Here is a 13,443-nt window from a genome sequence, read left to right as displayed (position 1 = left end):
TTATTTGAGGGACTTCCTGTACAGGTACACACTCCCACTGATGTATTCTTCCTCCTGCACATCTCTCTTATTATTGCTATGCACATTTCTCATATATTTGTCCTTCTCCTTGGCCTCTACACACGTCCAGAGTCCCTCCTCCTCCATCAGCTGAAACTCCTTCTCCAGATCAGCCTTCAACCGGTATGTGGACTCCACCCTGTGGCCACCTCTCGTTATGCAAACGAAGCCTCCTGGAGAGAACAGACACTTCAATACTTTTGTCCTTGTGGAGAAAGTTGTTCACAAGTTGTAGAGAGAACAAACTTATACTCATAGCGCTGTCTGGAAGTGATTCGTCGTTCTCACAATGAATCTTGGGGCTTCCCATTTGTTCTTATCGGAATAAGTCACCAGGGCTCTTTGTCAATATGTGTTCTTGTGTCCTCCATTACACGCTTTACGTAATACCTAACCAACCGAGGAAGCATTGGATGGTGACTTGAACAAATGGAAAGACCTAAGATTCATTGCGACAATGATGCATCACATCCGAGCACTGCTCTACAGTACAGAGCCAGCTGAAACAGCTGGGAAAATGAACAGCTGTGTCTTAATTGAATCCTGAAGCACACAGTCCATCTGAAACTGTAAGGAAGCGTCTCCAAGCTTACTATTGCTCTCTCCAAGACAAGTTGGGAAGAACTTTCACAAGGTCACAAGTTTCGACTTGGCATTCTTGGATTCAATAATCACCCCATCTGATTCATCCTTGGTTGGCGATTAAACTTCTGGGATTTTTATCCATCCTCCATCCTTGCGTTCTTTTGTTTTGGAATCATGCATCAGCCATTAGATATTACATTAAACACATCATGGAGGATACAAAAATGCAAATTGAGAGAGCTGTTGCAACTGTCAACAACAGCTAGTGCTAGCGCTATTGCTAATAACTAGGGTAAGACGGATTGTGAGATTGGCCGCGGTTAGGTGCATTGGCTGCAGTAATGCAGGTGTTGTATCGGACCGTGGCGGTGAAGAGAGAGCTGAGCCACAAAGCAAAGCTCTTGATTTACCAGCCCATCTTCGTTCTGACCCTCACCTATGGTCACAAACGTTGGGTAGAGGCCAAAAGAATGAGATCACAGATACAAGCAGCTGCGATGAGGTTTCTCTGCAGGCTGTCTGGCCTCAGCCTGCTCGATAGGGTGAGGAGTTCAGCAAGCTGAGAGGACCTTGGTATCGAGGAGCCAGTTGAGGTGGGTCAGGCTCCTGGTAAGGATGCCCCCCCCCCCCCGGCGGAGGCGTTTCAGGCACGACCTGCTGGGAGGAGACCTCGGGGTAGACCCGTCACGACCCTCACACGCATATGGCTAGATAATGGATGGATGGATGGACAATGAAGTAAAAAACATATTGATGAATATATTGTAATATATCATTGTAATATATTTGCTGACTTTACTCTGGTCACGTACAACCCGCAACTAAATGGAACAAGTTCATGCCCATTCTCTGGTGGTTGTTGAAAGGCATTCTGGGAAATACAGGAAATCACTAGCTGAAGTAGAAGTCGACGACACAGGCTGAGGGAAAGTGGGTTCACCAAAAAAGTAAATTACAAAACGTAATCACTAAATAACTCCTGGAATGTATTGAACACAGTATTGTGTTATGTATTGATCACAGACTGATTAAATCGAACAGCAGAAGATGATCTGAGGGTGGAAATTTCCTTTAATAGCATTTATGGGAGTAGTAAGCTATAGAATTATAGAGTTAATTGCCAACACAATTAACACCCAGGGAAGAGTGTAGCATTTCATAGCATTTATGGGTGTCATTCATGTTGACATCAAATCTGAATCCTGGTCACGTTTAAAACACACAAACATTATTTACTGACATTAGAATATTACTAGTCTTAGTTACCTGGTTTGGTGGCGTGGCAAAGCTCCCTGGCAACGCTGACCGGTACGAAGCCAACACCCAAAGCACCGACCATCATCACCACATCAAACATGTCTGAAGCAGGACAGGGAGGAGTACAACAAGAGGAGTTTGACCAAAAGAAAATAAAAAGCAGATGTTTCCAGTTTCCTCCAGTCTCTTTCTACACACTTTATCCTGAACAAACAAAATCATCAACAACAATCATTATTAGGGTTAGACCGATTATATAGGGTCGATATTCACCATTTATTAAATATTCAATATCGGCCAGTCAGCGTCGTCCACCTCTGATATGATGGAGGTTCCTCATGGACCTCTGCTAGTCTTTGTTATGTAATTCTATTTATATCAGATGACTAAACAGAGAAATAAAGATTTTCCTCAACAGACTGTAAAATCTGCAATGAAACCTGCCTCAGAGCTGCTAACCCTAAAAGAACTGAATAGTTTCAGTGAAGAAGTTTAGTATCCCGTGGTCTAATTGCTGTTTCCAAGGCTTTTTCTTTTCCATCCTGACAAGAAAAAAAAATGGGGGAAACACTGAATCCCTGTCATTTTGTGGGCACGAAAATGGTCAAATTTGAAGATCCTGAATATCGCCACAAGGTATTGGCTATCAGCAGCTCCAAACCAAATATATCATGTATGGGTATTACATTTTAGTGTTCGTGTTACGACTGTGGCCGGACTCCCTGTTATTCCTAGTGTTTCCTTGTGTTTCCCTTTCCTTGTGTTCCCGGTGTTTCCCTCTGTCTCTCTCCATGTTTTGTCTGTGTGTCTTGGCGTGGCCGTGGTCTCCCTGTTCTCCTGGCTCCCGGCTCAGCTGCCTGTCATCAGCTCATTACCGGTCCGCTCACCTGCTATCCATCACATCCCTCATCCACTCTTCGCCAGATTGTCGTCTTCACTACAGTGGTAGATATGCTCAAGGCCAATTCCAGTTTATATATATTCCTAGTGACTTTTTCTCCTCGTCTCTCCTGTGTCCAGGATCGCCACTCACCCGCCGGTCTCCCTGCCTGTCACTCCACCTGTCCGTCAGCAGCCTCCGGCTTCCCCGAACATCCAGCCTGCCTCGCTCCACGCTCACGCCAAGCTCCGTTCCACAGATTAATAAACCGCTTCTTTACCCACATCCTCTTGTCTGTGTCCTGTGCTTGGGTCCGACCCGGACCCGCAACAGTTCGCCCCGTAATTTCTGTCTGTCTGTTAGCAGGATTTCTCAAAAAGTTATCAATGGATTTGCACAAAACTTTGTGGAAGGATTGGTCATGGGACAAGGAAGAACTGAACGTGTCATACCACTTGGCCACGGGGGGCGTGGCAGTGGGCGTGGCCTCTCACAAAAAGGCAAGTAACGGATTCAAGTAACACCATCAAACTTTGTGGCCCTTCAGCAGACAGAAGAAGAGGCAAACCTAAACCTAATGGAAACAGATATAGAGCTGATTGGCCATGTGGTGTTGAGATAATCAGCTAAAATGATTAAAATTGGGGCATGGAACAAATTATTCACTTTGGTGAAAATCCAACATGTGGAACTGGTTTTGACAATTGTACAGTTGGCACAGCCTTGGCTCCACTGAGGGACATCTAGTTCATTAATGGTTTTGTTTTAAATGACACTAACCTCATCAAACTCACATCAATTTGATACAACTTACTATGATATACTATGAATTTACTGTATGTCAAATATTTATGTCAAGTGTTAAACTCTATTCTGTAAATAAAAAGGTGGTTAAGCTGAGTTTAGGTGGGATTACCCTCCACTACATCTCTGGTTACAGAAACCCTCATCAGCTGACCCCTAATCATCATTGCCTGTAATGTGATATGATCAGAAAGCTGAATGTCAGAGTTGATATGACTCTACTGTACCAGCCTGTGCAGGCAGCGGTTGGGTTCCCAGTAAGGCCAGTCTGAGGTCCTGGTAGAGGCCGGTCTTAGCAGCCTGCTCCAGCATGCCTTTACTACCGTCCACTCCCACAAAGTGTCTGAAGCCGAGTTCGCTCATCTACACACAGCAGAGAAACAACACACACCACATTAACACACACTTTTCAGGCTTGCTTCTGCTAGAACTGACTATTAATTGTTTTTTTTACCTGCAACAAAGTTGTTATTACCTAATGTGGCCCTAATGGCCACTGAACAGATATAGTGCTGAATTGGTAATCTTGCATGGAAGAAATTATTAACTTTTGGCGAAAGTCCGACATGTGGAACTGGCATATATTGACATTTGCATAGTGTTGGCAGAGGTATGTGCTCTACTGAGTGCCGTCTAGTTAGGAAGTTATGTTCTCATTCCTTTCTGCTTGCTTGTTAGCAAGATGTCTCAAAAAGTTATGAACAAATTTGGCTGAAATCTGGTGGACAGATCGCTCTTGGCCCAAGGATCAGTTGATTAGATTTTAGTGGTGATCCGGATCTTGGATTTCTGCCATTAGATGATTTATATTTTTTTGCCATATTATGCTGCATTCATGTGCTGGTGGGAAAGTCTGACATCCAGAAAACAAATGATAAAGAAACATAAACTGTTTCGGAAGCTGCAGGAGCTTCTTAAAACATCTCAAGAGAAACAGAGAGAAATCAACATTACAGCACTGGATTCAGAACTGGCAGAGAAGTCTTGGCTGCAGGCTTACCAGTTTAGCAACCAGTCCAGTCCCGCAGGCAACATCCAAAACCAGAGCCGCCTCACGACTTTCAGGGAAATTGGATAACAGGCAATTTACTGCCAGAGTCGGTGCGTTGTAGCCAAGGAGAGGCACATCCTGTTAAAAAAGTGAAATGTGTTATCCTCAATTCAAACCTGACAACTTTCACAATAGTCACTCTGAACCTCAGACAGATGAAACCTCACACAGAAAAATAAAGGTGCTGAAAATGGTTCCTCAGAGTGATGCCATAAAAGAACCAGCCCAGGTATGCTACGGTGACCAGACTTCCTGGTTTGTCCGGGATTGTCCCGGTTTCAAGATGGGTGTCCCGAGTCCCGACAAATATCTGTAAAACACTAAAATGTCCCGGTTTTCAACATTCACTACCAAATTGTCCCTGTTTTCACCACAATTAAAATAATAATAATAGTATTACTAGTCCCTACCCGGGGATGCGCGTGCCACAACTACGTGCAGACTTGCCAAAAAGGCGCATAAACAGCGTAAATTTGTGAAAATGGAAAAATCAGCTCCGTCAGTCCCTGCCTATGCCAACGCTCAATGCCCATGTGCAGTTTCAGATTGATTGGCCAACCCATTGAGGAGCAAAATGGATGCGGACAGACGGACAGAGTTTTCCTCATTTATAGTAGGATACTTGTTTTCAGCACTTACATAGACGTTTATCATGTTCTGTCCCGCTCATTATTACCTAACCCAATCAAAAAACATAACGTATCTGAACCGATCACTAGAGACTGACGTATCTGAACCGATCACTAGTGACTGACGTATCTGAACCGATCACTAGAGACTGACGTATCTGAACCGATCACTAGTGACTGACGTATCTGAACCGATCACTAGTGACTGACGTATCCGGCCGCTCTGACTTCACTTCAGTCTCACTGATGCTGGCCGGATTTACTAAATTTACCAAGAATGTCAGTCGTTTTTGACAAAAATATTTTCTTTGCAAAGACAATCTGTTGGTTAAGGAATGATTTCAACAAATATTATTCTGCCAAAACGCCACTGAAAAACCGGTTCACAAACAGTTCAAAATTTAGTCCCGCCCACAAAGGCGCTGATTGGCCCAATCATTTTTCCTATCGAGAAATCCCTGTTGAATAGAGCGACACCAGACTCTCTGAATCGCTCGACCAAATCTAAAGAGTGGGCGGGTTGATTCAGGAGTCTGGAACCAGGCTAGATCGTGGTTTTACAAGAGATGGCTCACTTGACTGCAGTCCTTAAACCAGGCACTAGGTGGAGTGCTAACTATATGAGCCAACTAACTACCTGACAAAACGGAGGATATGATTCAGCGGGGAAAAGGACATAGAATATAAGCGCAAAACTATAAAAAGTAATAGCCTAAAAATAGGCAAAAATAATAAAATAGTCTGATCAAACAATAAAAGCCATAGACAATAGACCTAATTATAGGATGATATAAGCCCTGATATTTCCTGCTGACATTTTCAACATGGGTATCGGAAAGAAATGGACAGCTACTAACATTGGGTTCTTCTCTCAAGAAGAACAAATTCTTATAATGAATAACTGTCAGCATTACAAAACATAACCGCGAAAAGTAAAAGTTGTTTCTGCTTCCAAGGCTAGAGAGGATTACTGGAGGAACTGCCCCGTCATTAGGACACAGTGGGCATATTTTTCATTGATAAATTAGTTTGTGGACACATTGAGGCTGTAAAAAGATTTTCTATTCATAAAGTCGGCCTCATGCTCTTCTGGGCTGCGGTAATGGAATATGAAACAGCCGACATTGAACCAAACACTGTTGGGAATCCAATTAAATAAAGTCAGCGCAATTAATATATGCAACAGTAACTTTAAGCCATTAATAGTATGGTCAATTAAGTAGCCTACCTGCTATATCTCCAATATAATAAAATGTGATTTTTATTTGTATATTTGTCCATATCGGGATCCTGTAGGAATGGTGACTCCTTGTTTCCAGAGAGCTGATTGGTCAGGAGGCCTTTCATACGTTTTGATCCGATACCCTGAACTGAAGCTGCTCCGGAGCAGGTTAGCCTGCAGCATCAGTTACCATGGTGATCTACCCCGGTTAGAAGTGAACCACCTTCGTGAGACCGAAAAGCCAGGGTTAAACCCAAAGTTAGCTCGCTAACCCCAAATCCTGCTTCGTAGTACAGGCCTCTGGTTATTTCATTTAAGTGCACTAATTTCTGTCGCTACCCGGGTGCTGTGTGAGATCTGACGGGCTGTTTGGACTGTGGACTTGGTTGTTGCTGCCTCTGCTTCTCATTGTGTTGAGAGCAGCAACACTGACAGGAAGCACGATTCCAGCGTCTCACTTCTGTCCTGTTGCAGGTCAGTACTCGTATGCACAAGCATATAAAATGTAATGGAATACCATGGTAACATATTTAAATGTGTCAACGTTTTGGGAGTGTAAAGTTAAAATGTATAAAAGTCGTGCTAACTTTTCCTGTGTTAACGAGGGGGTTAAATAAATCTCGGTAGTTTGTTCTTTAGAAAATAAGACTGGTGACAAGATATGCTCCTGTACACTTGAAACGTGAAAGTTTAATGTGTTAATTAATTAATTAAGTTTACAATGCACTTATACCAAGTTCTCCATTAGGTTGGTGTTGGAGGACATCCAGTTACTTGGCTTTGTAGTCGGTTCAGTAGCCCATGTGTGTGGGTGAGATTTAACATTGGATTGGTTTCATGAACAGTAGCAGTAGTCTAGTTATTTTAATATGAATACTGTGAGTAAATGTAAAGTTGATTAGATATGTCTATATACTATATATAAAGTGGTTTAATACACTATGCATACTGAGATATAAAGTAATGTTATCCAAAATATATATTGAGATATAAGATGGTTGATTCACTATACACTAGAAAACTGACATGATGTAATCGGTGTAGGAAGACAAATGTGAATTGTGGTTTATTTTGCTATGAAGGCATTTGATAAGTAGCCTATGTATTTTTATTTCAGTTTGTTATTTTATATTGGGTTTGTTAAAGCTACTTTTTAGACAAAGGAAGAAAACTGACAGACTCTGTAGTGAAGTGAATGGAAGTTTAATAAATGATTGTGTTGAGAGCAGCTACACTGAAAGGAAGCACGACTCCAGTAAAAAAAAAATTGCAAGCAAAGGAAAAAAAAATTCTCTCTCTCTTACTCACTCACACACACACACACACACACACAGCCTTCCCCTATTCTCTCCCACTCTCCTTTAAGCTATTAACTCTCCCAAGAGCTTGAATTTTGCACTCACCTCGATTCTTGCTGCTTTTCTTTTGTTTTGCACGGTCTGTGGCAGTCATTTTTGTTGGCAGGTGAGTTTTGTTCATCTTCCACCTGAATGCGCGCTGCGATGACGTCAGTTACCACGACACCGAATGGGACAATTGGTCCAAATCACAAGCGGTCTGTTGATTTGGCCGTTTCATGCGGAAAAGTTGCGGCAATTTTGCAAAACTGCAAGCTCTCGCAAATATTGCGGAGATTTCTTGAATTTGCGTTAATTATTGCGATCGCAAAATCGCAAGTTCCTGGAGGGACTGCCCAACGGACCTCCATGATGGAGCCAGATCTGGTTAATCAGAGATTTGTGCAGCAACTACAATAAAAGCCTCTGTAGAAGGGCTGAAGTCCCCATCAGACCTCAACAAGGACGAGGTTCTGTACACTGACCTTTTCATATTTCTCTGCCCAGACGTCGTAGCATTGAACCTGCTTCTCTGGATCAGTGTTTTTGTAATCTCGAAGGAACGTCCGCACATCTTCAAAACTTTTGCTGAAGTCCGACATGATGAGAAACCTCTGTGGGTGGGGGGGACTTCTGAATTGCCAGAGGGAGAAACTTGATCTAAAATTCTGTTTTGAAATTGCATTCTTGCATTGTTATTAGAAATCAGGTATTGGCCTGTCTTGTCTTCCACCTCCAACATGATAGACATTCCCCTGAAAGCCTGAATTACATACGCATAAATTACTACTTTTTATTTTTGCCAACCAGAGAAATGATTCCAGTGTGGTGTGGGAGCGTTATACTAAACAGCTCCAGCAGCGGCAGTAAAACCTGCAATAAAACATGCCTCATGCTGCTTTAAGGAGCTGCTAACCCACCTACAATTATTTTTGGTATGGGTTTCAGTGAACAGTTTTACATGATGGCCTAAATGCTGTTTAATTCTGACAAGCATAAAACTCTGCAGAAAACCAAATGTAATGATATATATGTAATTATATGTGTATATCATTACATATTGTATCTCACCTGCACATATCAGTAATTTGCATCTCTTATTTTTTTATATCATCATAGATTGTAACTGTTTATATCACTTCATTTCTGTTTTATCACATAAACAAATATACTAAACTTTAAAACACTATCATTAGATTGTAATAACCATCTTAAAGTTATGACTCACCTATATCTGACTGCTGATGGACTTCAGGAGAATCCACGTGGAACAAGAAAAACTGTAACTGACTGAAGCAATAAACAAAAGAGCCAAATGTAGCAGGAGGAGAGATGAGCTGCTGGCTGCCGGTTGGCTGAAGCAGCAGAAACAGGTTATAAGGCCTGGGGGAGGAGGAGGAGGAGGAGGAGGAGGAGGAGGAGGGGTGCTGCTGGTGAGGAAGGCCAGCTCAACAACAATCAAGCCATAATTTGAAGTTCCTTTATTTTTTTTGCGTTATTGTTATTTGTTTAAACAGAATAAATCATGTTATGTAATGCATTGTTTTATTACGATGGCGTTTTAGGGCCACTGTAAAAAAAAAAAAAAAAAAAAATGTAAGATTTTGAGAATAAAGTCAAAATATTACGAGAATGAAGTCGTAATTTCGAGAATAAAGTCAGAATATTTTGAGAAAAAAGTCAGAATATTTCAAGAAAAAAGTGGAAATATACTATCGGCAGTAAGGACCTGACCAGTTCACTTCCCGACAGCATTTGAGTTCCTGTCAGCTAACAGCTAACAGGTAACGTTACATCTGCTCAGGTAACTTTTAATGGATTTATCAGTGTTTAGACGTTTGGTAAATGCGATTTCGTTCGTGGTGTAGCAGCTACTAACGTTACGAAGGTGTAGCCTAGCTAGCTGCTAGGCTAACACAGGCTGTGCAACTTTGTTAATAGACATGCTTAGCGTTAGCCTACTTGATATTGTAGGGAAATTGTTTGCTAACTCTAGCTGTATTATTGATTTATGTAACGTTAATGTCTGCTCAAAAGATGCATTTCTACCTATGATTCCTACAAGGGATGTAGACAAGAGGAGATTTTAGCAAGACGGGCGGGCTGAGGCAAATACGGATTCCCCCCCACCCCCCATCCCATCCCATCCCATCCCATCCCATCCCCCCCCGGAACAGCGTAGCATGCAATAGATGTACAATGACTGACCTCTTTACTGACTAACAAAGTTTTTTTCCACTTGTAGTTTAGTTTGTTAATAAATCTTTGATACATTTTTCTCTCAAATTGTGTGTGTCTCCATTTTTGTTAGAGTCAAGAGCCGGGCCATAACAAGAATATAAAAGAAGTAGATGGATAATATGTTCTATGTTACATGAGACCTGTTAATCCAGTTTGCCCAGCCCATGAACTCAGTGCCGGCGTGTGTCAATCAGGCACCCCGGGCAACACTAGAAATGTCACTCATCCACATGTTCTCACGTTGAGGTGTTCTTGGGGGGTGTTGAGGTGTTCTTGGGGGGCGTTTGTTTAAGGCGAGTTTACATTAAACATTCACGACGAGACGAGTTGAAACTGGCAGCTACTTGCAAAAGAATGTGGTCTGCAGCATCGTAAAACCTGCCAGTTTACTCCAGTGAGACGAGACGGGACGGTGTATCGTTTCCATACTCTTTACTTCGGTGTTTCTGTCAGCTTTCTGTAGCGCAGCTTCATGCTGCCTTCACGGGAACGGGACGTCAGAGGATCATCTAGAAAATTTCACCAATATGGCGTTTACTGTGTCAGCTCAGGAAAATGGACGCTCTCTTCCTTGGTATTCCCCGTGGAGGAAATGAAGAGTTTCTTCCTCTTGAAAGCATTCATTTCTCCCGAGGATAACGCCGTGTTATCGCCGTGGTTACAAATTTACAAGAGGGATATTCCGCTGTCGGACTTCCCGTGAAAGCAGCTTAGCGTCTAGCATCCAGACACACACTATAACACTACTCAATTCAAGTGGCTTTATTGGCATGACTGCATACAATACAACGTTGCCAAAGCATATTAACACAAACTATACAATCATAATAAACATAAATAAACAATTTTCTAAAACAATATTCTAAAACCAGACACCTGCCACCTGACAAGCTGAGTCACACTTCATTAACCCTCTAGACCCCATAGTGCCCGAGAGCGCCCGTCATTTTTAAATCGTTTAAAATGTACCAAAAACTGAAAATCACGTTATCAGCTTTGTTTTATATATACGGTACTTCAAGTTGTCATCGATGAACCGGAACCGGAAAATGTATCTGGTGACACTGAGACGTTTGATTTTCCCCGGGTTTAGTCGTCCTCCACCGGTAGATCTAAAGCCTCACGGTTTTAAAACCTTCTGGAAGCGGTCAGATTGCTGTGAGACAGAACCTGACCCGCCGTGTGTAGTGGAAAGTTACGAAGACATTGTGAGTTGAAGTCTTTTGATGGAAATCTCTTGTTCTTGCTCGATAAAACAAGACACAAGGTCACCTTCACTAAACAGCGGGACCCGCCTGCTCTCACCGCCGGAGACGGACGCTGTTTTCCGGGAGGCGGAGCGCCGAAGAGTCGGTAGGAGGACCGGCCGGGTCGCCGCGACTTTTATCCATATAAGTTTGGCGACTTTTTCCATATTTGTTTGGCAACTATTACTGTCTGATCTTATTACTGTGTGGGCTGAAGCGCTGGAGGTTTTGTATGGATTTTGAAAGCTTATCGTTAGCCAAGATAGGAAGGATCTGTTTTGTTGTCATACTGTGAATGTTGACACTTCAGTGAGGAGACGCCCTACATCGCCTTGCCATGTATTTGGTACCAAATTAAAGGGAAAGTTGTGTTTTTTTTAAATGGAAAAACTTTGAAAAAATTTGACTATATGGCCTTAGTGTGGTACATTCCAAAAAAAAAATCACACTTGATACCATCTTTTTAAAGAAGAATTTAAAAATGTAAATGACAGTTGTCAGGGCATAAAACCAATGATCTGTTGATCTTTACAAATCAAGACTCGATAGTCTAACAATGGCATAGCCGTCAGTGCTGAAAAAAAATTTTTTTTTATCGAAAATCGAATCGAATTGTGACCTTAAAATCGAAAGTCAAATCGAATCGTGGATTTGGAGAATCGTGACACCCCTACAGCACACACTGTGACAACTTAATTTAGTTTGCTGTCGTCCAGCATGGAGCACAGCTAAGGAAGCCAGCTCATTCCACACCTGGCACCAGCAGATATACTGGGCTGATATTGGCATTTTATTAGAAATCAGATATTGGCCTGTCTTTTCTTCCACCTCCAACATGATAGACATTCCTCCTCAATCACAGCTTTTCTGAGTCAGTCTATGACCAAGTGATCAGTGTGTTGGTTGTCTAAAGCCTGAATTGATTCTAAGATGGCTTTTGATGCAGACAATTATATATATTTATTTATTTTTTTTAAATTTCACATTGCTGACCAGACAAATTATTCCAGTGTGGTGTGGGAGTATTTTACTAAACAACTTCAGCAGCGGATAAATTTCAGGTAAATTATTAGTTGTAGGTCACCAAACTATCAGCTTAGAGGGGCATTAATCCTGAAAGCTCCTTAGAAATGTCTTCGAACTACATTTCTGGGTTTTTTTTGCTTGATCTTTGCTTGACATTACGATGATATAAACTACAAATGACAAGATAAAATTTGGACTCAGGCTGAGGTTCCATACCTTGCCATATCCAATTCACACCCATGGGACTGTGTATCATTTAATAGCATTTATGGGTGTCAATTGTGTTAAAATTAAATCTAAACCCTAGTCATGACCTATAAACGCAACACTTTTGTTTTTGCTCCCATTTTTCATGAGTTGAAATAAAAGATCTAAGACTTTTTCTATGCACACAAAAGGCTTATTTCTCTCAAATTTTGTTCACAAATTAGTTTAAATCCGTGTTAGTGAGCACTTCTCCTTTGCCAAGATAATCCATCCACCTGACAGGTGTGGCATATCAAGATGCTGATTAAACAGCATGATTATTGCACAGGTGTGTCTTGGGCTGCTCACAATAAAAGGCCGCTCTAAAATGTGCAGTTTTATCCTGAAAAAAGACATTTATTAGGCACTGAACTATGGCTCTCACATACATATACATATATAAAATGTATGTATGTATATATATATCTATATATAGATATATATATATGTATATACAAATACATATATTCATATATATGTATATATATGAATATATATACATATATATATATATATATATATATATATATATATATATATATATATATATATATGATATATAACGGCAATATTTACTATGGTTATTTACTATGGTTTTTAAGCCCCTTGGGTTTCATCTTTCTTTTTGTTTTTTATCACCATATTTTATAACTGGGTTTCTATCACATCACTTCTGTATTATCACTGTACTAACAAACTAAACTATAACTATATATAAAACAAAATAACTATAACTAGATTGTACTAACCATAAAGTTGTTCACCTACAGTATATCTGACTGCTGAGGGACTTCAGGAGAATCCAAGTGGAATAAGAGATGTGAACTGAACAAACCAATAAATAAGGCAGCCAAATGT

At 41.2% G+C, this 13,443-nt stretch overlaps 1 protein-coding gene across 1 annotated transcript; it reads right to left on the bottom strand.

Moving 5' to 3' along the window:
• On the bottom strand, positions 1-8,427 carry LOC139915216 (methyltransferase-like protein 27). Its single transcript, XM_071903741.1, has 5 exons — positions 8,311-8,427; positions 4,587-4,715; positions 3,814-3,949; positions 1,912-2,004; positions 1-233 (listed from the first exon to the last, which is right to left on the bottom strand). Exons 1-5 carry the CDS (start codon positions 8,425-8,427, stop codon positions 1-3), a joined length of 708 nt encoding a protein of 235 aa, XP_071759842.1.
• Positions 8,428-13,443: the final 5,016 nt, after the last annotated feature.

The sequence above is a fragment of the Centroberyx gerrardi genome, chromosome 12 (genome assembly GCF_048128805.1).
Source record: "Centroberyx gerrardi isolate f3 chromosome 12, fCenGer3.hap1.cur.20231027, whole genome shotgun sequence".
Taxonomy (NCBI): Eukaryota; Metazoa; Chordata; class Actinopteri; order Beryciformes; family Berycidae; genus Centroberyx; species Centroberyx gerrardi.
The sequence above is the reverse complement of the archived record's forward strand: the minus strand, read 5'-3'. Positions and strand labels throughout refer to the sequence as shown.